Here is a 27,720-nt window from a genome sequence, read left to right as displayed (position 1 = left end):
TGCCCAGCCCAGTCCAGGGCCGGCCTCCAGCCCCCAGGGCAGGGGAGGGGCCGCAGGGCCCTCCTCTCCCCTGGCTGGCTGAGGTTGGCAGGCAGGTGGGAGGCTCCTTGGGGATGCCAACCATGGGCATTCTAGCTGCTGCCCACCCAAGCTTGTAGCCACCCCATCTGGCCCCCCTCAGCCTGCACTGGCCACTCTGCTTCCTGCACCCCCACCTCTTGCTTCCAGGGGCCCAATTCCCAGGCTCCTGTGCCTTCTCAGGGCAGTAGGGACCTAGGCTCCTGGAAAGGGGGTGCTGAGCCCCTGAGCTCCTTGGAAGGACCTCAAGAGGCCCCTCCAATGACTGCCAGGCCTGGCAGGGGGCCCCCTGCTCCTCTTCCCACCAGCCCCCAGATAAAATCATCAACAAGCCCCTGTCCTTCGCATGCAGGGATAGTGAGGCTGGGGCAGTCCTCTCTCCTCCTGATGGTTCACAGCCTGGGATTCCAAGAGTGGCGGCTTCTCCTCAAACCCTGCTAAACCTCCCTTCCCCAAGCCCCACTGTCAGAGGGACTGGGGTTTGGCTTGGGGCCCCAGAGCAGAAAATCTAGAAGCTTTCACCAGCCTGTTGCCTGCTGAGGGCTTGGCCCTCCTTCTGAAGGGTCCTCAGTGAGTCCCGGGCTCCCATCCACCATGAGTGGTGATGAAAGTGCTTGGGGAGGCCTGAGTCCCTCAACAACCCTGGGACCTGCCCGCCTCTCTTGACACCTCCTCGATATGGGAGAGCCAGGGCCACCCTGACCAGACTTCCCTGGCGCTTCTCAGCTTGCCGCCTGCTAGCTCTGAGGACACACGGTCGCCAGCTTCCAGGGGGCCTGTCTTCCCCGGAACCCCCGTCTACCAGCACCCTGCCATTGCTAAGCCCCGCAGGTGGCACAAGTCCCAGCCACTACACCTGGTCCTCACCAGCTCTGCCTGCTGCTTCCCCAACACCGCCTTCTAGCCTGATGGGTGTCCCAGGCCCCCAGCCTCTGGTTCCCCAGCCCTTGCCAGTTGTCCAGCTTGGAGCCTTCCTAGACATGATGCTGCCCCAACTGGAGGAAGCTCAGGCCCCTCTCCTGGCCTGGATACCCCTGGCCCCAGCCCCTGGCAGCCTAGTTCCCTCCAGCACTCCTCAGGACTGGTGGGGACAGAGCCTACCAGGATTCTTGGCCTCCTTAATCAATAGAAATTGATCAGAGGCCAGACAGGAAATTCAGGCAAGTCTTTATTAGGGCCCCTGCTGCAGCAGGGAGGAGCCAGAACAAGCAAGTTTCCCTTGCTTCTTGCTCTCAGGATGGCGGTGGTGGGGGCGAGCAGGTTACTTATATGGGGTGAGGGTAGAGGTGTGTTCAGGGGTTGGGTCAGAGGGGTGGCTTAGGTGGTTTGCCCACCCCTTAGGTGGTGCTGCTTGCAGAGGGCATGCGCAGTATCCTTCTTTTGTTCCCGGTTCTTTAGAAGTGGCAGTTGGGCTTTTTGGTCTCTTTCTGTGTCATCCAGAATTTGCCCCCAACTGCGCAGAGATGTGTGTCTGGGTGCCTGCATTGCAGCAAAGGGTGCCTGGCCTGCCTCCAGGAGAACTCTCCCTGTTCGGCTGGTGCCACGTTCTGTGCACCCGGCGTGCTTTCCATGCAGCCCTAGTAGGTCTCCCTGTTTCCTTGTGGCCTCCAGGCTGACCTCCCTGATGTGGTTCCTAACCTCCTGCTGGGCCCACCATGAGGCTTCTGCAATACTTCATCTCATGCTGGTCTTCCTCCCAGGGACCCTTCTGGAGCTTGATGCTGCAGACTTCAGTGAGGGAGAGCCCAGTGCCCCTTCCCCCTTGGCTCTGTGGCTGGAAACCCACACCAGGTCCTCAGACCAGTCCAGACCCGCAGCCTCCTCTTTTTTGAATGCTGGCCCATCCACAACCTGGACACTGGAGCCCCTGGGCATAGAGGTGTAATGACCCCCAGGACATCACCCTCAAGCAGAGCCTACCGGCACTAGGCCCTGGCTCTCAAGGTTGACCCATGCAGTGGAAGTGTCCCTGGGCAGAGGGCTCAGTCCTGAGGACCCAGCTGTCCTCCTGCCTTGGCTGCTGGGGCCCCCAACTCGACTCATTCAGGAGTCCTGGAGATCACCGCAGGAGGCCATAGCCAGCAGCAGGGAGTGCCTGGTGTTTCTGTCCCTCTTTTTATGTTGCCCACTTGGGTGTGAAGGGCTGGGTGCTTTGGGGGGACTACAAGTCCCCTCTGGTCAGACTTATGGGACTGCCCTTGTCCCACAGGCAGGTCTGAGCAGTCCAGGCCCAAAGACAGAGGGACTCTGCTCTTCCCTTGAGCAGAGTCCCTCTGTCTTTCCAGCGACCAGCAGGCTCAAAGCCCCAGTAATTGTTGGGTGGCCTGTGTCCCGTTCCACTCTGTCCCTGGCTCCAGTCCTGGCCTGGAATGTGGGTACCTTACAGTTGGAGGTCACAGATGGCAGGTTGTTACAGCATGGCCTGCCTGTGCCCAGGGCCTGGCCACCAAGGCTCCCATGCCCTTCTCCACGTCCATGGACATCATCTATGCACTGCTCATCCCCCAACCCCAGCCCCGGCTCAGCCTGGAAGTCATCCTGACAGTAAGAATAGTGCCACCCAAGTTATGGGCTGAGCAAGGAGAAGCCTGCTTAGGGGGTGGCTGGTAAAGGGCCTGAGGCCGAATGTCTGGGAATTCCTCCCAGCTCATTTTCCTTTCTCCTTGGCCCCCAAAGAAGGCAGTTTTCTCCTGCCTAGCCCCAAACACACATTGCTGCCCCTGGCTTTTCTCTCCCTACCCTCGTGGGACTGATGCTTTGTTTTGTCCTGGGTTCCATGTGACAGGCAATTATCCCTCCTTTCCTCTTCAAAGGCCAGCTGAGGCAGCTAGGTGGATAGATCCCCCATGGCCCCAGCTCTTAATGACAGAACCGAGCCCAGTCCTTCCCCAGTGGCCATGCCCAGTGGAGTCCACGCTTCGAGGCCTCCCTCTCCTCTGCCCAGGCGCTTCCTGTCCTTCTTGCCGGCCTCCTAAAATCCAGTCTGATTCTAGTACATCTTCTCGTCTCCATGCGTCGGGTAGGCTGCTAAGCCTAGGTTTGGGTCCCTGCCCATCTCTAAAGCCCCCTCCAGGCTGGGGAGGGGCCTGGCCTCCCCTGCTGGCTAGCCCACCGGCAGAGTCCTCGCCACACCGGCTCCCTGCAGCCAGAGTGAGTGTCGGTGGAGGCTGGGAGCAGATTCTGCCTGCCGCCTCAGATCTTCCTAGCACTGTGGCAGCCAAGGTGGGCCAGCACATGGGTACCTACTGCCCCTGGTGCATGGGTCTGGCCTCGCTCAGCCCCAGTGGTGTGTTGGGGGGAAGTGCTGCCCACTGTCTCCTGGAACATGCTTGTTATTGCACTTTTGTCCCTTCTGGGTTCCCTGGCTGACCCTGTGAGGATGCCTGTTACCTACTCTTCTGACTGCCCCGTGGCCCAGCTCAAACCTTCCCCTAGCCCTGTGAACCTTTCCCCACGGGTCAGCCTCCACTTCTTGCCCCCTCACTCTACAGCTTTCTGTAGGTGTTCACGTTAGGGCTGGGTTTTAAGAGATGGCATGTGAGAGTTGAAACTAGGACCTGGATGGCTATGATCCCCTCAGGGTAAGGCCCTCATCTGCCCCAGCCTCACCTTCTAGAATAGCCCAGAACCCTGCCTCCTTTGGTTTCAGGCCTTCTGGGAGCTGAGGTTGCCCTTGTTTGCCTTCCAAGTCAATATCGACATCCTCTTATGACCGCAGGGGTTTTCCTTGATTAGAGTCTGTGGCAAAACAAAGCTAGAGTATTGATCCAGAATGGCCTGGGGCCCCTATTCACTGTCTTAAAACTCTGATGGTGTTGTGCCCTTCAGAGTATACCTCGGAGCACCTGGAGCCTGTGAAGCTGCCTGTCACCTTGCTAATCCTGCTCAGAATGAAAGCCAACTCAAGCCCACAGAGCAAGCTGAAAGCAGGTGCAGCCCCTCCATCTCCACAGCCTCTGAGCTGGGAGAACATTGTTCCCAGGGCCTGGAGGCAGAATCAGGAGGACAAGGCTCCATAGGGGTGGAGCCTCTTAAGGGGTGGTTCTGGGACCAGGACTGCCAAACCTGCCCCTTCTCCTATAAGTCTACTGGCCCCAGAGATAGCAAGTATCTTGTCCAGGAGCAGAGTGGAACCTTAGACTTCCTTCTCACTCAGCTGCACTTTCCCCACCCCTGCCAGGTGCTGGAGCAGCCAGGCAGGACTCATCCTGCAAAAACCTCTTCGTCTCCCTTCACATCTGGTTAGGAGGGGGAGGGAGGAGATGGGTTAGCTTCCCTGCCAGCTAATCTCCTGTTCAAGGAGAGATGGCATCTGGGCTGCAGCATCTCATTCTTAGATGAGAAAAGTGAAAAATGAAAGTGTTAGTTGTGTCCAACTCTTTGTGACCCCATGGACTGTAGACCGCCAGGCTCCTCTGTCCATGGAATTCTCCAGGCAAGAATACTGGAGTGGGTAGCCATTTCATTCTCCAGGGCATCTTCCCAACCCAGGGATCTAACCCCAGTCTCCTGCATTGTAGGCAGATTCTTTACCATCTGAGACACTAGGGAAGCCCCCTGGTTCTTATCTGGCCTTGGGCAAGTACCCTCACTTGCTTCCTAATCCAGGTACCCAGGAGCCTAAGTCTGTCTCCCTAGAGGTCCTTAAACCCATCCCCTGGCAGTCCCCTCTCCTAACCCTGAGGGACCCAGGGCACAGCCATTCCCAGGGCCGTCCCACCAAGACTGGCTCTGGTCACTGCAGCTTCCTGCTGGAGCCTTGGGGCCATTGTCTTGCCACCTTCCAGCCCCCTGGGTGGACATCTAGCCCATAGTTCTTGGGCCCTGGACTTAGACCTGAAGGTCTTTCTGTTGTTGATGAATCTTCTTGGCAGATGCAAGGCACAGCTTTGCTGGATGTCTCAGGCAAGGTTAGGCCCCCTCCCTGCAGCACTGACATCTGTTTGTCAAGCCTGAACTAGGCTATAGGCTGAGGGAGGGGATAAGGTCTCACTTACGTGGACAAGATCCCAGGAGGAAACTTGTTTAAGCTCGTGGCCCCTGTAGTCTCTCTTTTGGGCAAGCCGCTCCCCTGCCCCCGCCCTGCCACAAGCCCTGGGCTTCTCAGGTGGTGCTAGTGGTAAAGAACCCGCCTGCCAGTTCAGGAGACACAAGAGACCTGGGTTCAATCCCTGGGCTGGGAAGATCCCCTGGAGGAGGACATGGCAACCCACTCCAGTATTCTTGCCTGGAGAATCCCATGGACAGAGAAGCCTAGCAGGCTACAGTCCATGGGGTCGCAAAGAGTTGGACATGACTGAAGCGAATTAGCATGCATGCATGCCACCCTCCCTTCTTCAGGCCAGCAGAAGCCTGAGCGCAGAGCCAGGCCTGGTGGATGGTCCCCAGGTGCTGATGACCTTGGCCAACTGCTTGTGGACCTGAGCTCCCTCACTGTGGCTGCTGAGTGACACCCCTCCCCGAGTCTGCTGTCCCTCCAGGGGCCAGGCCTGGACCCAGCTGACTTTTGTCTACTTCCGGCCCCTCTAGGCTCCCCCTGAACATAACTGCCTTGCCTATTGCCTCATCTGTCCTTAACCCTCACGGACATTGCATGTCTTGTCTACCAGCTCCTCAGCAGAGACACAGCCACCTTGATAGGCCTGGGCCTGGCCTTGGAGTAGCCAGGGGGTCATGCTTTCCTTGGAGGCAGAGTGCCCATCCCTGCCTGCCTCCCACTCCTGCAGGTGCCGTGGGAGCTGAGCCCCTTCCCTGGCTTCCAGCAGGTGCCAATTCAACATTCCCAGTGCATGTTGCGGGGTGGGGGGTTTCAGCTGATAGCGCTTTCCCTGGCGTGCAGGCCCTGGAGAAGCCCTGGCCCAGTGGGCTGCCTTGTTCCCTGCCCTGCTACCTCTGCAAATCTGGGGCTGCAGGCCCTGCCCCTGGGTGGGCAGCAGAATTTTCACCTTTCTTGTGCAGATGCTAGCCCACCTCTGCCATAGGCACATAGTCAAGAATGCAGACTCTGGAGTCAGGAGCCTGGGTTCTGAGCCCAGCCCTGTGACTGTCACCTTTCTCCGCATCCTTTCCTCAGCTGTGATGTGGGGATGGTGGCACCTGTGTCACAGGTACTTGGTGAATGCTAGTTTGTTAGAGTGAACTGAGTTCTGGAGGTGGCAGGTGGCGTGATGAAGGTAGAATTGCACATTCACCTCTGAGCCTCTATTTAGCTGGAGGACGGGGTGGCACAGCTCCAGAGTAGCTGAGAAACAAGTCTGTGTGACGGTGGGTCGTGGGAAGTGTCTTGCAGGCACCATCAGGCCCACAGGGAAGATTGGCTTAGGAAAGACTTGATCGTCTGTGTTGCAGAGCTGGCTTGCCAGGCCCTTCCACCGTCCGGCGTCCATCTGGCTGGCTCACCTTGCCAGGTAGACCCTTTCTCCTTATGTGGTGCAGGCATTGTCACCTTATCTCCAGAGAGACCAAGCTAGGTCCCCACGTGTGGGTTCCCTTCTCTGTACCCTCTCCCTCAAACCCACAGAAGTCACTGGGTGTATCTGAATTCTACTTTCATACAAGGCCTCACATGATGCTCAGCAGCCTGGTTTGTGGAGGAGGCAACCAAAACCTGAAGATCAGGAAGACTAAGCTTTACCACCAGCCTTGGCCCTCAGGCTCATTCCTGCTTATCTCACCCCTTCTCTCCTTTTGTCGTGTCCAACTCTGTGCAACCCCACAGATGGCAGCCCATCAGGCTCCGCCGTGCCTGGGATTCTCCAGGCAGGAACACTGGAGTGGGTTGCCATTTCCTTCTCCAGTACATGAAAGTGAAGTCGCTCAGTCATGTCCAACTCTTCGTGACCCCATGGACTGCAGCCTACCAGGCTCCTCCATCCATGGGGTTCTCCAGGCAAGAGGACGGGAGTGGGGTGCCATCGCCTTCTCCGTCTCTCCTTTATCCCTAAAATGACTCTCATAGTAAGGGCGGCAGCTCCGGAGAACAAGGCTGGCATAGCCCTCCCTCCCTAAGAAAAACACGAGCAGGAATAGGGACTTCCCTGGAGGTCCAGTGGCTAAGACTGCTCACTCGCAGTGCAGGGGACCCAGCTTCAATCCCTGGTTGGGGAACTAGAATGCCATAACTAAGACCCAGCACTGTCAAATATTTTTTTAAAAAAGAAAACCATCAGCAGGGATGTTTTAGGTATCCTGACTGCCAGGAGAACATCTACCAGGGCCTATTCCTAGTCCTTGGCCTGCTCTGGCCCTTGAGTCAAAAGTTGTAGAAAGAGGGGGCTGACCCAAGGTGGGTGCTGGTCTTCTGGGTACCTAGGGGTACGGCCTTGGGGGGCAAGGGCCCTTCAGGGGTATGAATGAATGATTGCCTATTTCAGAAGTACAGAGGAATCTCCTGGCCTCGTGGGGCCCCGAGTAGCTGTAGCTGCCAACTACAGTTAACTCTATGTGGTGACCTTCCTGTTGAACTTCTCTGGCATCTTGGTGTCAGTTGCTGTCTTCGGCTGGGTAATCCCATGGTCTGGGCCCTAGGCTCCTGGGTCCTCTCATTGGGCCTGCTGGCTCTTCTCTAAGTAGAGGGAGCCTTTCAGGTAAGACTAAGCTGGAGTCCCCTTCCATTCTTCCCTTTCAAACCCCGTGGTTTGAAAGACCACGGGGACTTCCTTGGTGGTCCAGTGATTAAGAATCTGCCTTCCAATGAAGAGGGTGTGGGTTCAATCCCTGGTCTCAGAGCTAAGATCTCAATTGCCTCCTGGCCAAAATCCAAACATAAAACAGAAGCAGTATTGTAAAGACTTTCAAAGGCCATCCTTCCGTGCTACCAGATTTCTCATGTCCCAGGGGGCCCAGGAGCTGCTTGAGCTTTATGAGAGATAGCCTTCACCTACCTGTGTCCTCCAGGAAAGCTGCCTCCACGGCCCTATCCTCAGGCCTCTGAGGGGCTCTTAGCCTGGCTTCCATGCGAGGTCTCCCAGCCAGGCAGTCTGTTCTCGGCACTGGGCCTGCCCCACGGCTCCAACCTCCCCTGGTGCACGCCCAGTGCTCTGGTTTGCTGAGTAGCAACCAGGCCTCACCTTGGCCACCAGCCCCCAAAGCCCTTTGATCTGAGGGTGGCCGGCCCTAAGGCGGAGGTGACGCTGGGACCACACTTTGCCCCCCAGGAGTCCCCATCCCCACCCTCGAACCTGTCAGTCCTCTGCCCCACCTCCTCCTCCACTCTGAACCTCTCCCATGTCTTCCTGTCAGATGACTGCCTAGAAACAAAAGCAATCTCTTACACCAACTTCTGATTGCTCCTGTTATTTAATTTTCTGTACCCTAAACAAGCAGAGTTCATCTTGAGGCCAGTAATACCTCTAGCCTCACTACCGTGTCAGGCCAGGCGCGAGGAAGCCAGCTCTGTTCCCCTTCCCGCATCTTCTGCAGCCTCTGTCTTGCCATGTTCCGCTCCCCACGGCCTGACCTGAGTATGATGGTGACCTGAAGGGTTTTCCCAGACCTTGAGTCGGGGTGGCTGCTGTGGCTAACACCTTCTGGTCTCCCTGGTGGGGGTGGTGAGGTGCTGTTCCCCCCAGCCCACCTCTCGCTCCCTCGGAGTGTAGTTCTTGGTGGAGCTGGAAGGGAGGAAGCCCCCCATGCTGTAGGGACCTCAGGCTAGGGCCTTTCTGCTTTGGCTCTGCTTCTCAGAAACCTGAGCGCTGACTCTGGAAGGCTGGGAGCAGGTTAGGGCAGGAGGAGAGGTCTGGAACTTGGTTTCACTGGAGGAGCAACAGCAGGAAGGGGCACCTGGGGGTGGAGGAAAGGACAGAAACTGGGATCCAGGAATCACAAGGTACCCCAGCATGGTCCTCTGTGCCGTCCTCCGCGTCCACCCCTGGGGTCCCCACTTCTCCCAAGCTGAGGAGGAGTCACTGCCTGGTGCTCCAGTGGTGGAGGCAACCCCTCCCACCCCCAGATCTCTTTCCCTGTCCCAGCTCTCCTGGCCATGTGGGGCCCCGGGTTCTGTCTCTGTCTACCCACCCACTGCAGCATTTCTGAGGCTAAGTGGAGCCCGTTCACCACCCCAGGATCAGCCCCCATTAGGGTGTAAACTTTGGGCCACAGTGATTGTACTGCCCAGGCTCTGTCAACACCCACTGGGAAATGTCTGCACAAAGCCTTGGCAGCTGGGAGGCAGACCCCACCCAGAGTAAACACCCCAGAGGGACTGACACCTGTGCCTCACCGTGTTTGGCTGGACACACCAAAGCAGGTCTTCCGCTTCCACACCTGCAATGGGAAGGGTGGGGTCAGGCCAAGCTTTCCAGCTGGAAGACCCTGAGCTCCCTTGGGTGGGCTCAGGAGGGAAACAAGCCCTCACCTTGACTCAGAGGGTCAAGGGTCCAGCATGTCTCTCAGGAAAGCACCCCTGGCCCAGACAGACACTCACCAGGACCAAGATGAACGCAATAAACAGGAGACCCAGGATGATGAGCGCCACAGCATAGCAGGAGATGGAGGTATCAGGCTGACCTGAGGATGCGGAAGAAAGTAGGGAGATGGCTGGGGTTGGTCACCATTCTTCTAGACCACAGACCCCTGAGAAGGCACAGCCAGGCCTGCAGAGAAGTCCCGAGTGAGGGGTCCTTGCCCAGAAGTGCTACAAGAATGGAGCTTTGAAGCTGGGGCTGCCTTGGAGGGCTCCCAGGAAGAGGAAGCTGGGCTTGGCCCCTAAAGATCTGCAGCAGGAAGAAGGGAGGGGAGGAGGGAGCGGCAGACCGCAGAGTCAGGGCAACCAGGGGCAGCGAGGCGAAAGGCCTGAGGCAGGAGGCAGATGGATAGAAGATAGAGAGGGAGGCACTGACCGAGGTCTGGGATGACCATCTTCACAGAGAGGCCCTCAGCTTCCCACAGGGCTCGCAGACCCTGGAGCACGCAGCCCTGCACGACGGCTTGGGCCAGCGCAGGCCTGAAGAAAGTGGCGGCCACCCTGGCGGTCAGTGGGTCAGGCCTGGCCGGAGGATCATCGCCAATGTCAGGAGGCTAGAGAGCCTGGGGGCCTCACTCAGGAAGGCCGTTTCTCTGAGCCCCTGACCCGTCCACAGAGCCCAGCCCTGGGCCCCAGGTCACCCAGAGCCTCCAAGGACTTACTGGAACTTCTCTACCACCACTTGGCCGAAGGGCCGCAGAGGCCTGAGGATGGCGGTCAGCTGGGGAGCAGAGAAGGCGAAGAGGGTCACGGCCTTACTGCAGCCTTGTTGGGGCCCCTCCCTGAGGCTTCCAGCCTCCTGCTCTTCCCTCCCCCTCCCCACTTCACCCATCTCGTCAGTTGCCCCCGAAGTTTCCGGGACTTAGGGCTGGTTTTGTCCTTCAGGGCCTCGGTGAAGGGTTGGTCCAGGATCTGCAGCCACACTTCGCAAAGCACCAGCTCTGCTTTCTCCCCTAGATGGGCGAGGAGGTGGGCATCAGCCTGCGCCCCTCTCCCAGGAGCCCTGGCGTGCACACCCCAACCTCCTTACTCTCAGCCAACGGTCAGCCAAATCCAGTCTGAGTGCCTTAACCCATGTGCTAAAAATTTTTCAGATAGTTGAAAAACATCAAAAGAATGGTAACCTGTTGCACAATTACATGACATTCAGGTCTCTGTATCCATCTGGTCGTACTGGCGCGCAGCCACGCCCATCTGTCTATGTCATGTCTGTGGCTGCCTTCTCCCTATAAGGGAGCAGTCACGTAGTTAAGACAGACACGATGGAGCCTGGCTATCCAGCTCCCCGTCTAACGTGCCACATCTGATTCTCTGTGGCCCCAGGACAAAAGTGTGTGTGACTGAGATGAAGTTCTGTCCATTCTCCAAAGGAGGAACACTGAGACCCAGAGAGATTAAGAGGCTGCCGGCCAAGGACACCCAGGGATCCCAGCCCTGACTCACCATTGGCCATGATGCTGGATTTCTGGACAGCAGGATCCATTATGTTCCGGGCCAGGTAATTGGCCAAGCCAGGGAGGTGGGTACCTACGGGGGTCTGGAACTTGTATTCGATGTAAACGCCCACCCACTGGTCCACATTACTAGGGCAAGTACAAGGCGGGAGTGCAAGGGTTACAGGCTTGGCCAGGACATGTTTCTAGAAGGAGGCATCCAGCCTCCCACCCCAGCACATTCTCAGGCTTAGGGCTCCCTGCCTCCTAAGGCAGAGCTTTACAGGGCCAGCTGGGGGTACCTGGGACAAAACTCTCCCCTGGTGGCCCCTGAGCCCACAGCTCCCATGGCCTGGCTCACAGCCCTCTCTGCCCCAGGGCAACCCCCAAGAGAGGAGGAGGGAAGGCTGGGCTGCAGGGGGAGAGCCCCACCCACCTGAAGAGGAGCAGGGGGCCCTCCTGGGGATGTGCTGAATAGAATTCTGCCACCAAGGCTGTGACCTGTGGGGAGTCCGGGAGGTCAGAGTGGGCCTGGAGCTCTCTCCTGAGACCCAGCGTGGGGTGGGGAGGGTGAGGTGACTGAGCAGCTCCTTAAACCTTGCGTTCTGGGTGCCTCCCTTGCTCACCCTAGTGCTGGACCTGGGTAGGGGTGTCTGGTTACAGAGCCTGACCATAACCCCCTGGGATGAGCTGTTGCCTGCCCCAGACAACTTCCCCAATGTCAGGCAGAATGTCATCCCTCAAACTGGGGGCCAATGGGTAGGGCTGTGTGCCCTTCATGCCTGCCTCCTCCCGTAGGGCCATGGCTGGGGGCTGCCCCACCCCTCACCCCCAAGCCACAGAGGCCTGCAGTCAAGGAAGGCAAAGTGAGTCCCAGGCCTTGGAGGGCAGGCCAGAGGCCACCTCACCTGTGGGAGGATCTTCTTTTCCAGCAGGACAAAGAGGGCAGAGCCGGGCAGGAGGAGCAGGGGACGGAAGGGCTCCATGGCTGTGAGATGGATGCTGAGGGTCTCCAGGGCCAGGTCAGTCAGGTTGGACCCTGAGAGCCACGGCTAGGAGTTCAGGAGGCCCTGGGAGCCTCATGATCCACCACCCCTTGCCTCATGGCTGGAAAAGGGGGTGCACCTCTCTAGGGAGCACCCCCAGCTGTCCATGGGCACCAAGGAAGGGGGTGGGGGAAGAGGGGCAGGCAGAGACTCACCATCCGAGGCAAGGCTGCTCTCATCCAAGGACAGGTTCCCCAGCATCCGCCCTGCGGCCTTCACTGAGCGGTGCAGGGTCCAGAGGACTTCACGGGCAGAGGGGCCCGGGACGTGGCCCCCAAACACAAGGGAGGCATTCACAGCTGCGGAGTTGGGCCTGTGGACAGACTCCTCCTTACCAGGGGTCCAGGCGAGACAGGGAGAACCCTGGGGGATGGATGAAGACCTGGCTGGTGCACAGGACCAGGGTCCTGAGGAAGGAGGGAGCTGTGGACAGGGTCGCTGTGTGGCATCACCCCTCTGGGCCTCAGCTGGGCTCCTAGCTAAAGTGGGGATAACGATTCCTTTCAGCAGGGCTGTGTGGGGGCTAATGGTGCAGCCAGCAGGGCACACAGCAGGTGCCTGGGAAAGCCAGTCCCCTTGGACAGCCCAACAAACTGGCTCTGATGGGAACACTGGGAATCCCGCCCAGGGAAACAGCCGCTGTGAGCAAGCAGGAAGTCAGCCTGAGCCAGGCTGAGAAAAACATCTTTGGTGGTATCACAAGGAGCAGGGGGTCAGAAGAGAGGGAGGTGACAGGCCTGAGGAATCTCTGTAAGCCTGTGGGAGGTGGGCCATGTAGCCACATCCCAAGGAGGCAGCCTGGCCTGAGCACGGGGTTGAAGGAGTTTGTGGGGAAAGATCTGAAAACAAGCAGCCTCAGGACCCAGACTTCCTTCATCCTTCCCCAGAGTACCCGTTTTGTGCTGTGCCCTCCTGGGTTTGGGAAGACAAAGCCTCTGTTCAGACCCAGGGCAGGGAATCCAGAGACTGATTTCAGTTCAGAGGGGAAACTTTCTAACCAACTTGGGTCAAGGAACATAGTGGTGGTGAACTTCCTATCACTAGGTATAACCAAGCTTCCATCAAGGTCCACACTGAGCTCACAACTCATGTGGGGCTGTGATGGTTTGGACTTTCTCAACCTTTTCTATAAGATTTCAGGACTGGCATCTGCTGATCAAATCTGGCTTTAGGACTCTCACAGCACCCTCAGAGGCTCAGAACCAGAGAGCCCCCGCCCCCACCCCAGAGAATTTGCACTTGCTTACATGTCCTTTAATTTCCCATGTGGTGCTAGTGGTAAAGCACCCACTTGCCAATGCAGGTAGATGTAAGAGACGTGGGTTCAATCTCTGGGTTGCGAAGATCCCCTGGAGGAGGGCATGGCAACCCACTCCAGTATTGTTGCCTGGAGAATCCCATGGACAGAGGAGCCTGGTGAGTTACAGTCCATGGGGTCCCAAAGAGCCAGACATGACTGAAGTGACTTAGCACCCAGGCACATGTCATTTTTTAAGGGCTCTTGGCCCCAGGGAAGTCCTCTGCCTTCTCTACCAGGTTCAGGCAAACCTGGCACCCCCGCCCCAATCCTGCAGCTGGAACTGGAGCTCAGAGTAGGCAGGAGGTCCCCTAAGTTTACACAGCCAGAGGCACACCCAGATGTGGGCCTCCTTCCTGCCCGCTGAGGGCTTTTCTGGCCCTCAACGTGCTGTGGTGGAGCTGGGCAGGGCAGGGCAGCCTGGCCGAGTACACTTGTGCCTGAGAAGGCGCAAACTGGCTGGCAGACGGGTGGTGGAGCCTGAGAGACTCGCTCGCTCACCTGAATTGCAGGACGCCGACTCCCTCAAAGCTGGAGAAGGCCTCGTGATAGAGCGACTGGAGCTGGGGACAGACAGAGCCAGGTGAGGGCCTTCAAGCCCCCACTTCTCCACAGCGCCAGCTCACCCTCATTATCTCTGGTCCGGTCCCTGCAGTGGCCTCACTGTCCACCTGGGTAGCCCAGGGCCACCCAAGCCTTCCCCGCGTGGCCAGCAGAGACCACTTGCCAACCACCCTCTACTGAGAACCACAGGGGGCCCTCAGCTATCCAGCAAACACACAGCCTTCCCAGGCCTTTCCTTCACTGCAGTTTTACTGAAAATGGCTCTCCAATCCAATTAGCCTGTATGCCCACAGCCACCACCCTGCAGGCGGCAGCCTCTCCTCCTAATTCTCCCCAGCCCAGCCCGGGCCTCGAGTCTTCTCCAGAAAGCCTCTCACCTGTGACCCTAGACCTCAGCCTCTACCCACCTTTCCACCTCAAGGTCCTCACACATCCGTTTCCTCTGTCTAGGAAACGCTTGCTCACTTCATCTGGCTTAGCCTTCTGTCCATCCCAGTTAAAATTCTCCTTCCTCAGAAAGGTATTCTCTGGGCACCCCCTGACCCCAGCTACCCAATCCAGTCTTCTGCTTATCCTGTAAGAGTTCCCCATACTCAGTCTCTGCAAGAGTCTCTGCCTGGCCCCCCCTTCCTGCTGGAGCCACTCACAGGACAGGGTCAGCTTTCTACCTCTTGGGCTCCCACTGTGCACCCACATGCTCCTCCCCACACCAATGAGAAGCCCAAGGCGGGTTTCACTCCCTCCATACTTCCAGAGCCCCTGTGGGCACCCCGCCCTGGGCCCAGCCACCCCCAGGGAGCTGCGGTTTACAGGGAGAGGCAAGCTGGGATGGGACAGTGTGGGGAAGGGAGCCAACAGAGGGCGAGATGCCGGCTCCGTGGGGCCAGGGTCTGAGTCGTTGGGAGAGGCCCCTCCAAGGGCCAGGGTAGTGGAGGAATAGCAGGAGCCAAAACACAGAATAGAGGCAGGCCTGTGTGCTCAGAGGCAAGCGGGGGGGTGGGCTGGGCTGGACTGGGGTCAGCACTCCTGAGCGGATGAAGGAAGAAGCCCACACCTGGTGTCGGATGTTGTCACGCAGCAGCTGGTACGCCGGGGAGGCAGGGTTCCCAAGTGCCACCACCGAGGCTTCATTGGTGATCCTGAAGGTCACAAAGTGAGTCACACGGCTGGGTCGTGGGGAGGGGGATCTCGAGTTCTGCAATGAGACAGTCTGACGGGGACGAGACAGGGAAGGCGACTGGGGTGAGGCCACACCTCCAGGGACTCTGGGGCAGCCAGCAGGAAGGCCAAGGGCACATCTGAGGGAGAGGGTGGCTAAAGAGGCTGGGCTAGCAGGGACCAATGGCCTGGGCTGGACTGTCCACTGAAGAGCAGCCATCCCTGTAACCGCCGGAGGTGGCTGGGCAGGTGGAAAACTGGAAATATCGACGAGACGGCCTGTGGTTGTGCGGGGGAACACAGAGGCAGAAGTGTCCCGGGAGGTTCTGGCTCTGGTGGTGAAGGGGCAACCTGGGCCCACGATGGGTGACAGTGATGCCAATGAGGGTGATGGGGATGTGAGTGGGTATGATGGTGGCGGTAATGCTGATGACAACTGTGAAGAGGGTACTGTTGAGAGCAATGGCAATACTGAAGGACCCAGGCCCAGACTGGACACCAGACCATTTCTAGAGGAGCCCGAGACCACTGTGAGGGCTGCAGAAGCCGTGTCCAGCACTGACTGCGCTGTTGCTACAGGAGGAAGCGGCTCTGTTGCAGCCAACATGTGACTGATCGATGCAAACGCAAGTGGGCCCTGGGGTGCTGAGGACACGGCCTTCTCTGGGGCCCTTGGAGCCAATGTCAGAAGTGGGGCATTCGCTGGCTTGAAGTTGCTGGGCCCTGAAGCAGACGGTGTCCAGACCTTGGGGTTGAAGAGGTGCCTGCTCACAGGCTGGGACTGTGGTTGGGGAGAAGCCTGCAGTGGTGATGTGGTAGCCTTCTCTGGAGACCCAGGGACCAAGATCTCCTCTCCATCTCCAGGCGCAGCCACATGGGACACTGGCTGGGACTTGGGGGTGCTGTGGGCTGCAGGCTCAGCCACTGCAGATGAAGCTGGTCTGTGTGTGTCACCTCCTGGGCCACCAGAGGGTCCCAAAGTGGCAGTCTGGTTTGGAAGGAGCTGCAAGTCCAGGAGGAAGCCTAGGAGACCTTGCTGGTCCCCGGGGGCCTCTGGAAAAAGGCCTCTTGCCCTCCTGCCAGGAGCCTCCCCTGACCTCTCGGCTGAGGGAGAGACCCCTGCAGGGACTGGCACCAAGTGGTTTAATGATGGGAAGAGTATCTTCTTGCTGCCACCTTGCAAAACAGATGTGCCAGAGGTCCAGGGAGATGGGCCCAGGTCTTCGTGAGCAGGAGGAAGGGGCAGGGCGGGAGCCGAGACCACCAGGACAGCTGCAAACCAGGAGAGCCCTTTTCTATCAGCTGCTCGGTGGGCTGGGAACTGGCCCACAGTCTCAGGTGCCTGCCCCCACTGCCACCTCCCTGCTTTATGGGACCCAAGGAGACAAAAACCCTGGCCCCGGCTCTGCCCCGAACCACTGTTCTACCTCCAGAGAAATCTCCCCTCTCTGATCCAAGCCCACCAGAGACAAGGCAACCCTGCCCTGCCCCCAGAAGAGGGGACTGTGAGGGCAAGAGGGTACACCTCAAGGGTCCCACTCTTTTCTTCCGCCCCAGGGAAATCCTTTCTGGTGAGGCCCAGGCTGCTGGAGGGGGCTGGCAAGTGTTGTTCAGCCTCCAGTAAGGGAACAAGGCAATCACCTCGTCACATTTCCAGAACTCAGGATGCTTGAGGGCTGAAAGAGGTGAGGGATGGGCGGGGCCCCATCTCTGAAAGCCATAATGCTACCTCTGGCTGCAAGGGTGCACTGAGCCCCCTGGGGCCAGCCCAACGCCAGGTTTCCCCAGTGAGTGACACTGAGTGCCCTTGGGGAGACCCAAGCCCGAGAAGGGGATCCTTTGAGCTGACAAAGCCAGGCTGACATGAGGATAAGGAAGGTCAGCCCTGATGTGGGAGCCACGGGAGTCCCAGAAGAGAGCCCGTGGGGCCTGGGACGGGCCCCCTGGGGCCACAGCCCCACTTACCAGCCAGGAGAGTCCCAGCAGATGGGAGCCGCTGCCCAGCCATGCCGAGGGCGCCTGCTCAGGCTGCCAAGCCCAGAACCAGATGGGAGGAGGCAGGTGGAAGATTCCCTCCAGATCTCCCTTCAGGAAAAAGTGCTGCCCAGCCGTGAGCTCTGGTCAGCCGAAGCCTCCAGCTATGCCCTGAGCTGCGTCTGCCTGGCCTCCTTCCACAGTCCTGCCCTGCAGCCCAGGCACGAGTCCCTGTGTCCTCCAGCAAAGCCCTTCTCCCCTTGGGCGGCAGGCTCTGTTGAATGGGGACTTTGTGTGCTAGCCCCACAGCCTGAGAAGTTATAGGCTTGAAAATCTATTGAAGAAGAGTGAAAAGTTCTGTCTGGTCTAGGGGTGGGGTGGTCTTCATGGAGGTGGTGAGAGTCTCAGCGGTGGCGATGATCTGGGTAGGGGTAGGAGGGGTGTTAGTGGTGCTGATGGTGGGGTGGGGGTGGCTATGCAGACAGCGGCAGTCATGGCAGACGTGTGATGGTGGTGGAGGTGGTACCTGAGGTGGGAGCCCTGCAGGTGTGCCGATGGGATGGGACCTGGTGGAGGGCAGTGATGCCCGTTCCCTGCCCCAGCTACCACCCCATCAGGGTAGGAGGGGAGTCTGGAGGAGAGCAGATCAGAGAATAGTCCCCATCGTGCCCCCTACACTGGGCCCACGTGGAATCCTGGCCAGAGGCTTGGACTGGGGTTGTTGGATGTGGAGGTGGGTGGGCTTTAGGTCAAGGGTCCTCCCCAGGTTCCCCTGCAGACCCGGCATTCTGGGCAGACCCAGAGCCTCCTACTGGTCCTTGCTGTGGTCAGTCCTGCTTTCCTCTCACCAGCTCCTTCCTCCCCTCGCCCCTGAAGACACAGGAAGAGAAGGAAGAGGGTGGCCCTAAGCAGCCTTGCGCTACTGAGGGCAGGAAGGGCAGGGGTCTGGTGCCTTCATGGGAGCCAGTTAGGCATGGGGCTCGGACGATGCTCCACACCTCTCCCTACACCTGGCAGCAGTAGGAGGTTCTCAGCTCTTTCAAAGCCTCTCCCACCAGGCTCCTGGCTTGTGTGTGACCTCCAGGAGGGTCCAAGACCTGTCCCAGGTCACTCAGAACAGGCAGGCTGCAGAAACCCCTCAGGGGGAGATAATCCCTAGAACCCTTCACAGCAGGAAATCAGACCAGAAACTCCTGCCTTTCTTGCCTGCCTCTAGCCACCAACCAGCAACTCCTTCCTGAATGTACCCCTTCCCCTTTCTAAGGGAAAAATTCCCCGATGACCCAATCCCACCCTAACACATATATCATCCCAGGATCAGGCAAACGCCCCAGCCCAGCCCTTTTCCTGCCGTTCAACCACAGCTCAACTGCTTTGTAAAGCCAAGCTACTCTGTCCGCATACCCAGAGACAGCCATCTGCACCCAGCCCCTTCTGCATGAAGAGGTTGAGGGTCCAGGCACCCTAGGCTCTGGGGTCGATGTCCTCCTAAGGGCAGGCTTTGTTCTTTGACAACTGCCTCCAGGCCTAGTTTCATTGTCCCCATTCTCCCACCTGCCCTTCCACAGGTCTAAATTCTGGCCCATGACCCCATCCCCCAGACCAGGCAACCCACTCCGGCACCCTCATTCCATCTCCCTCTCCTGTGCACCCAGGATGCCCAGGTCTTACCTGGTGATGCCAGGAAGCCTCTGTCTCGGGAGACGTCAGTGTTCCACAAAGGAGATGGTGAGCGCAGCAACCCCAACATCCGCCTAGATGGGCAGGGCCGCCCCCTTCCCAGGCACTCTCGGGACCAGGAATGTTTGGTTTCTGATGGCTCTGATCCAAGAGTGAAGGCCACTCATACCCAAGGCCAGGCTGGACTAGACTATTTCAGCACTGAGGCTGGCTTAGCAGTGATGGTCAAAACATGAGCTCCCAGGGACAGGAGAGGGGTGAGGGAGAGAAATGCGCCTGAGGACCACTCCACACCACTGGGCAAGGGCTCTGGACTTAGGCTCCAGCGGTGGGAGATGAAGACATGCTCTCTCTCTCCATCAAGCCCCTGCTGATTGAGAACAATCTCGCAGAGAAAGCTCAATCAAGAACTAGGGACTGGGGCTCAGGGCTATGTCTAGGATCAGCATTTAGGATATGCATGGGGATGAGGCTCAATCTGTGTCAGCGTCGGTGCTGGAACTTGCACTTGAGCTGAGCTAGACCTGGGCTGTCTCTGCTCTTCCCCTGTGTTCCAATAGGGAGGCCATCCCAACACCCGAAATAACCTGTCTTCATCCTTAAAATAAACTGAGTGGGAATCTTAGCCCCAGATCAAGGATTTCAATAAAAACTTTTCAAAGACTCACAACCTCTGGGGCCGGGGCCGGAGCCAAGTGTTGGGTAATATTCCTCTTCTCATGGGCCAGCTCAGGACCCTCCATCAGGGCCTCCCCTCCTCCCAGCTCCACATCCCTGAGAGGACCACAGTCTAGCCCAGTTATATGGTCTGCTGTTCTGTGTAAGAGCTCTGCTCCCTCTCCATGCCCTGCTCCACAACACAGCTGAGTACAGAGGGGAGCCCTCTCTGTGATCACTGGGGGCAGTGGATTCCTGGGGCAGGAGGAGGGCTGCACTGGCGGTCATCCCATGACCCTAGTCCAGCACCAAAAGAGAGGGTGTGAGGAGACCCAAAGAGTCCTGGAGATGCGTACAGCAGTGAGCAAGAGGGGGATCCCAAGAGGAGAAACAGGATGGGTCATCCCAGGACTGACCAGGCAGACATTTGCCTAGACACACCGGCAGTGGGGCCGGCGGATGCTCAGCTTTGCCTATGTACCTTCCGGAGGTAAGGCCTCTCTGGCTCCAAAAGTGGGTATGAAGCTTGTCCTCCCTTCCTGGCTGTCTCTTCCGGGCTCCCAATCCCCTAGGAGAGCAGTAGGGGTGGGGTGGGGTGGGGACCAGCTTACATGACTCATGTGCCCCTTGGCAGGTGCCTGCCCATCCAGACCTTAATCCCCTGTTGCTTTGCTCCTTAGAGAAGGGCTGCTATGATGGTTGTGGGCTCTGGCCACTTGACCAGGACAGAACAGGAGGCTCACGGGAGGAACAGGGAGAAGAGTGGGGGAAGGCAGGGCCCTCTGCATCCTCTGCTGAATTCTCAATTCTCCACGAGCCTCTGGCTCTTCTGCCTGGCTGACTTTCATCCTGGCCCACTCCCCAGACCAGCTCCAGCCCATGCTCCTCTCCACTCCCACCCCTGCCCATGGCTGCTGAGGTGGCCACGTGCTAGCTCTGGGAAGGGACAGGAGAAGCGGTATGAGAGAAGCAGCACCTTCCACTTCATTGTGCTTCCAGGATGGTGTTCTAGGCCGAGAGAACAGCCTTAGCAAAGCTCTACCGCTAACTCAGTTCATGCACAGGAGGGAGGGCAGACCCCTCCCCACCATCCAGCCACTTTCCAGAGCCCCCACTTCCCCAGCTCCCTCCAGGACCCAGCCCAGGCTCCCCCAGGGTCTCAGTTTACAGCCCTGCCCATCATCACATCACTCAGGTACCCAGGGTGTCAACCCACCTATTCCAAGCATGTTGACAGGGTGAGAATCACTCTGTGAGCCCCTGTCAGGAGCAAGTGACAAGCAGAAATCCCAGCTGAATCAGGCCAGCTGACTGCTTTCCTGCCTCTGGTCTGCCTCTCCCCCGTCTTTGCCTCACCCGCTGCCTGTCCTTCTGCCCCGGGGAATGACAGTGCCCAAGCAGGAAACCTGGCCCCAGACCTGCCCTTTATCTCCAAAGGCGCATCCTCTAAGGAAGGTCAGGGGTCTGACACCTAATGCCATTTGTCCTGGGTTGTTCTACCCAGACTGGTCTCTCTCCTGCTGGAACCTCTGGCTGGATTCCCCTGCTTACCAAGTCAGGCTGTGCGTGGTGTTAAAAGTTGAATGAAAGGAAAATCATGGCTCTCATACAGATGGAAAAATGAACACATGTTAAAGATTATTTTTAATTCAGTATTAATGAGGGAACCAGGCAGACATTACGACCAGTTCAGGGGAGAATTCAAAGAAGCCTTAATTTATATGAAATAAATAAATGTTTAAATAGATTTATAAATACTTGTAAAACTTTTTCTTGTTTGATTATAAACAATTATTTTGCATTGCTATCAGTCATCCTCAACATAAGATTGTAAAAAAAAGTTTGTTTAAAATATATATATATATATACACACACACACACACAGTTTCAGAAGAATGGTTTTAATCAAAACAGTGCATAGTTTTCCATTGGAAAAATCTAGTAATTTTTTTTATTCAAAATTTCCTTACAGTGGTCAGATTCTCTGAACTGTGAAGCAAAGGAAATGGGGCTTATTAAGTATTGGAAATGTCAGGGAAGGCTTCCTGGAGGAGAGGGACTGGACAGGATAGGAAAGGGGAGGGCACTAGCAGAGACCACTAGTTGTCCCCGAATACTTCTCCTATTTTTCATTACTAATACTATCCCTTCTTCTTGTTCTTCTTTTTCATACTGCATGGCATGTGGGGTCTTAGTTCCCCAACCAGGGATTGAACCTCCACCCCCTCATTGGAAGCACAGAGTCTTAACCACTGGACTGCTGGAGAAGTTCCCAACTATCCCTTATTCTTAGCTGGGCATGCAGTGGTCCAGAATAAAGACTACATATCCCAGCCTCTCTTGTAGTAGGTGTGACCATGTGACCTGGTTCTGGCCAATAGGATAAGAGCACCATGATTTTGGTTCAGTCCAACTTTTTGCAACCCCATGGACTGCAGAGCACCATGAGGGATGTCCCCAAAAGGAAAAAGTGTTACTCTTTGTCATTCTCCTTCTTGCTGACTGAAATGTGAAACTCAAGCTCTTGAACCATGCGGTAGAGACTGTAAATGCCAGATGGTGAAGCAAACAGGAAGGTCCTAGACATCCTTGTGAAGCACCTGACCAGTTGTGGACTATCCACCTCCAAGCTTGTTTGGTATGAGAGGGAAATAGATGTCTATGTTATTCAAGCCACTGTTATTTGGGGTTTTCTATTTTTCATTGCCCTAGCCCTGACTTTACACCTGTATTGGGTAGAAACTATGCCTGGCCTCCCTTCTCTGACTTGGCAGCACCTGACTCAGCTGACATGAACAGAGCTCACTCAGTGAGAGCAGTGAGCAGTCTTTGGGGGCACACATCCCTTCCAGGCAACCCACACTTTTAGGTGCTCTTAGCCCTTCATGATTTTGCTTTCTTCATACATCTCCATGTCTCCCCAACAAGCACCCTCCACTTGGGCTAAGTGGGAACACTCATTCTTTCCAGGCACATTTCCAATTCCATGCTTTTGCTCCTGACTCAAGGGGTAGGTACTATGAACCGCCCATTAAAGTAAAGTGAAAGTCGCTTTGGAAAACCAGCACAATGTGTCCAACTCTTTGCGATCCCATGGAATTCTCTAGGCCAGAATATTGGAGTGGGTAGCCTTTCTCTTCTCCAGGTGATCTTCCAAACCCAGGGATTGAACCCAGGTCTCCCGCATTGCAGGTGGATTCTTTACTGGCTAAACCACAAGGGAATCCCATTAACCAAGGAAAAAATTGGAAAACCAGCACAATGTCTACCTTTAATAAAAACCCTGGCTGCAGTGAAATGGAAATCTGCATGAAGGCATCAGAGAGTCAACACAACAGTGAAGAACTCCTAGACCAAGATACAAGGAGGAGACAAAAAGTTCAGCATTCAGAGCTGCATTTCCCATGGGGCTGTTTGTCTATCATAAAAAGGTAGCTGAGAAGCTGATCAGTACTTTGAAGAGCTTCTAGGTTACTATAGAGACAAAAGCTGAAGTCCAGGACCTGCCAAAGTTTGGGGTAGGGTGTGCATTATGTTCTCATAAACCCATAGACCATTGGTTTGGAACACTGGACGGCTATATCGTGGGAGTAAGGGTGATCTGGAAGTAAGCCATATCTCACATAAACTGCAGCCCAGTTTTCAGTCTCAATTCATAAAATTGGATTACAATTATCTTGAATTGCTCATGAATTCAGGCACTGGGATACGAAAACGAAATTGCCTCTGGTGGAAGATAACATTATCTTAATCCTCAAAACATTTTACAAGCTAATGTTTTTAAAATGTTTGGCACACAGCTAAGGCAACGAGGCCCAGGAGGAGACAGGAAAACATGAACCAAGAATTAATGAATGCAGCAGACAGTAGAAACCCCCTCCGAGGATGGCTACAAAACTCTCAGCTTCAAGCTTGACTGGGGCAAGGGCTACTCGGGAAAACTAGAGGCTCTTGAGTTCGCAAACGAATTTGAAGAAGCCAAGCAAACCTCTGAGGCGGGTTTAAAACATAAGGCAAACATTCACATAAGGCAAACATTCTTCAGCTCAAAGAAGGTTTACAGATCATGGAGGCTTGGTTGGCAGAGAAGAAATGCATGAGCCCTTTCAGGACACTCAATCTGTCCTAGAAGCTGGAGAGTGATCCCAGGACAAGGACGCAGCCCACTAACCCTACCTACCAGGAACTAACAGAGCAACTATGAAACAAGTCATTCAACCTGGACACAAACCTGCAAGATCCCTGATCATGACTGCTCTACTCCCAGCGTCCTCCTCAGGCAGTGTGGGCAGTGTGCCTGAGGAGGAGGACGTTGCGACACCGGCACCACCACCTCCTCCCCCAAAGCAGCCCAAGCCGGAGCCAAACGCAGATCTTTCCAGAGAAGCAGCAGGCACTGAAAGACAAAGAACTGGGGCTGATAAGGAGAAAGGTTTTGACACAGCCTTGAAGCTCCATGAGAGAGCCACGGGCCTGGACTCCACCAACATGATTTACGTGACCAATCAAGCAGCCACGTTCTTTGCAAAGGGTGACTACGGTGAATGCCGGGAGCTTTGTGAGAAGACCGCTGAAGTGGGCCAGAAGGACTATCAACAGATGGCCAGGGCTTATGCTCAAATTGGCAACTCTTATTTCAAAGAAGAAAAGTACAAGGATGCCATCCATTTTTACAAGTCTCCAGCAGAGCACTGCATCCCAGGTGCGCTCCAAACATGCCAACAGAGCATGGAACTGGGCTCCCTCTGCTATCCAGCAGCTTCCCACTAGCTAGTCTACATATGGTAGGGGTATATATGTCAATACTACTCAGCTCGGTGCTCTGTGATAATCTAGATGGGGGGAGTGGGGTGGGAGGGAGGCTCAGGGGGGAGGGGATACATGTAAACACATGGGTGTTTCACAATGTTGTACAGCAGAAACTAACACAGCATTGTAAAGCAATTACCCTCCAATTAAAAAAGAGTGCCAACAGAAAGAGAAAATCCTCAAGGAGCAAGAGCCTCCCTAAGCTCTGAGTTGGCTTCAGAGGAGAACAAAGGCAATGAATGTTTTCAGGACAGGGACTCTGCCCAGCCCCGGAAGCATTTAGACAGAATCCATCAAACAGAACCCAAACAATGCCCAATTGTACAGTGATTGTACAATGATCCGGCCTGCTATGGCAATCTCCTGTGGTTTTAGGTGGCACTCAAGAACTCTGAAGACTGTATTCAGCCAGAACCAACCTTCATCAAGGGTTTTCCTTGGAAAGTGGTTGCCCTTGAAGTGATAAAAGATTACCCACAGGTTACAAATGTCCAGCCAGAAGGCACCAAACCTGGACTCCAATTGTAAAGGAGGTGATAGATGGTTACCGGTGCTCCACGAAGGCCCAGGACGACTGACATGACAGCCTGGAGGTGTGACGTGAGGGGCCATGGCTACCTCCAGGTGCAGCAGATGACCAGTGACCCTGCATCACCCTGGAGCAGATGCAGAAGTGCCTCTAGGAATGTAAATTGGTGTAGCCACAATTTATAGTATGAAACACTATGGAGTTTCCTCAAACCCCCCCTCAAAAAAGTTGCCATATGATCCAGCAATCCCACTCCTGGGCATATACCCTGACGAAACTATAATTAGAAGAGATACATGCATAGGAATTCCCTGGTGGCCCAGTGGTTAGGACTCCATGCTTCCACTGCAGGGGGCACAGGTTTGATCTCTGGTCAGGGAACTACCACCTCACATGCCATACAGCATGTCCAAAAAGAAAACGACACACCTCTGTGTTCATAAGAACAGTTCACACTAGCCAAGACATGGAAAAACCTAAATGTCCATCAACAGATGGATAGAGAAGATGTGGTGTGTGCGTGTGTATACAGATACATAATGAAATTTTAATCACTCATTAAAAAATGCCATTTACAGCAACGTGGATGGACCTACAGATGATCACACTAAGCAAAGTCAGTCAGAAAGAGAAAGACAAATACCATATGATATCACTTATATGCTCCTTGGAAGAAAAGTTATGGTGAACCTAGACAGCATATTAAAAATCAGAGATATTACTTTGCCAACAAAGGTCCATATAGTCAAAGCGATGGTTTTTCCAGTAGTCATGTATGGATGTGAGAGTCAAGCCATAAATAGGCTGAGTGCTGAAGAATTAATGCTTTTGAACTATGGTGCTAGAGAAGACTCCTGAGAGTCCCTTAGACTATAAGGAGATCCAACCAGTCAATCCTAAAGGAAATGAATCTTGAATATTCATTAGAAGGACTAATGCTGAAGCTTAGGCTCCAATACTTTGGCCACCTGATATGAAGAGCTGATTAATTAGAAAAGACCCTGATGCTGGGAAAGATTGAAAGCAGGAGGAGAAGGGGACAACAGAGGATGAGATGGTTGGATGGCATCACTGACTCAATGGACATGAGCTTGAGCAAGCTCTGGGAGATGGGGAAGGACAGGGAAGTCTGGCGTGCTGCAGTCCATGGGTCCACAAAGAGTTGGACACGACTGAGCAATTGAACAAAAACAATATGTGGAATCTAATATATGGTATAAATCAACGTATCTGTGAAACAAAAATGGACTCAAAAAGAACAGACTTTCAGTTGCCAAAAGGTAGGTGAGGAAAGGATTGGCAGTTTGGGTTAGCAGAGGCAAACTCTTATATATAAGATGGATAAACAACAAGGTCGTACTGTATTGCACAGGGAACTATATTCAATATCCTGTGACAAACCATAATGGAAAAGCATATGAAAAGCACACACACACACACACACACACACACACACACACACGAGACGGACCTAAGACCTGGGACCCTTTGCTGCAGTGCTACAATGCTTGAACCTGAGCAAACATCTCCTAGAGCAACAAGATACAAGGAAACTATAAGGGACTAGAAATACTTACTTTTAGCAAGTTTGCATGCCCTGTTGGGGCAAATTCTCGACAAGACACAAAAAGACCAACTGCCAATTCTAAAGAGCTGGGGGGAAAAGCAGGGGCTCAGGAGCAAAGGCAGGGTACTGTGCACGCCCCCTGCACACACCACCACCTAAAGGGTGGGTAAACCACCTAAGCCACCCTTGGACACACCCCTACGCTCACCTCATATAAGGAACCAGCTTGCCCACTCCCCAGTGAGTGAGAAAGCAAGGGAATCTGTTACTTGTTCTCACTCCTCCCTGCTACAGCAGGGGCCCCTTAATAAAGCCTTGCCTGATTTTCTTGTCTGGCTTCTGATCAATTTCTATTGATTAAGGAGACCAAGAACTCTGGTTGGTAACATATGTAAAACTGAATCACTTTATTTTACATAAGAAGTTAACACAACATTTTAAATCAACTATGCTTGAATCGACCCTGAATATTTATTGGAAGTATTGCTGCTGAAGCTGAAGCTCCAATACTTTGGCCACCTGATGAAAAGGACTGACTCCTTGGAAAAGACCCTGATGCTGAGAAAGATTGAAGGCAGGAGGAGAAGGGGACGACAGAGGATGAGATGGTTGGATGGCATCACTGACTCAACGGACATGAGTTTGAGCTAGCTCTGGGAGACGGTGAAGGACAGGGAAGTCTGGCGTGCTACAGTCCATGGGGTTGCAAAGAGCCAGACATGACAGAGTGACTGAACATCAATCCTTCAATAGCATTAAAGTAGTACATTTAGGCGGCGCTAGTGGTAATGGCACCCCACTCCAGTACACTCAATCCCATGGGTGGAGGAGCCTGGTAGGCCACAGTCCATGGGGTCATTAAGAGTCAGACACGACTGAGCGACTTCACTTTCACGCATTGGAGAGGGAAATGGCAACCCACTCCAGTGTTCTTGCCTGGAGAATCCCAGGGACAGAGGAGCCTGGTGGGCTTCCATCTATGGGGTCGCACAGAGTCGGACACGACTGACGCAACTTAGCAGCAGCAGCAGCAGTGGTAAAGAAACTGCCTGCCAAGGCAGGAGGCACTATGTGAACATTCGAGAATATTGTCATGGCACAGAAGATTCAGAAACTGATGGATATGGATCTCATTGAAGTTTAGGGATGATGTACGCAGGATCCTCCATCCTTTCACCCTCATGTGGAAAAAGGAGCCAGGATTGCAGTAACCAACATGAGACAGAAGGGAGAGAGGGCGGGGCGGGGGGAGTGCCAACTTACCTTTAAATACTTATACAGATCTGTGTGGAAGACACAGAGGCATTCAGTTCAGTTCAGTCGCTCAGTCGTGTCCGACTCTTTGCGACCCCATGAACCGCAGCACGCCAGGCCTCCCTGTCCATCACCAATCTCCCGGAGTTCACTCAAACTCACATCCATCGAGTCCGTGATGCCATCCAGCCATCTCATCCTCTGTCGCCCC

The 27,720-nt window shown here is 55.3% G+C and overlaps 1 protein-coding gene, 1 long non-coding RNA gene and 1 pseudogene across 2 annotated transcripts; 1 reads left to right on the top strand and 2 right to left on the bottom strand.

Moving 5' to 3' along the window:
• Positions 1-8,357: 8,357 nt before the first annotated feature.
• On the bottom strand, positions 8,358-10,063 carry LOC138423808 (uncharacterized). Its single transcript, XR_011250457.1, has 4 exons — positions 9,918-10,063; positions 9,503-9,585; positions 9,299-9,342; positions 8,358-8,859 (listed from the first exon to the last, which is right to left on the bottom strand). It is a non-coding gene; the product is annotated as an uncharacterized lncRNA (long non-coding RNA).
• Positions 10,064-10,203: 140 nt separating this feature from the next.
• Positions 10,204-17,047, bottom strand: LOC138423392 (taste receptor cell protein 1-like). The gene is made up of 9 exons (XM_069559301.1): positions 17,005-17,047; positions 15,136-15,179; positions 14,936-15,076; positions 13,819-13,880; positions 12,176-12,333; positions 11,883-11,976; positions 11,411-11,475; positions 10,985-11,068; positions 10,204-10,494 (listed from the first exon to the last, which is right to left on the bottom strand). Exons 1-9 carry the CDS (start codon positions 17,045-17,047, stop codon positions 10,289-10,291), a joined length of 897 nt encoding a protein of 298 aa, XP_069415402.1. The 3' UTR covers positions 10,204-10,288.
• Positions 17,048-23,204: 6,157 nt separating this feature from the next.
• Positions 23,205-24,120, top strand: LOC138423391 (stress-induced-phosphoprotein 1 pseudogene; annotated as a pseudogene).
• Positions 24,121-27,720: the final 3,600 nt, after the last annotated feature.

This window comes from Ovis canadensis, chromosome 18, assembly GCF_042477335.2.
Source record: "Ovis canadensis isolate MfBH-ARS-UI-01 breed Bighorn chromosome 18, ARS-UI_OviCan_v2, whole genome shotgun sequence".
In the NCBI taxonomy this organism is placed as follows: domain Eukaryota; kingdom Metazoa; phylum Chordata; class Mammalia; order Artiodactyla; family Bovidae; genus Ovis; species Ovis canadensis.
Note: the sequence above shows the minus strand (reverse complement) of the source record. Positions and strands in the feature narration are given on the sequence as shown.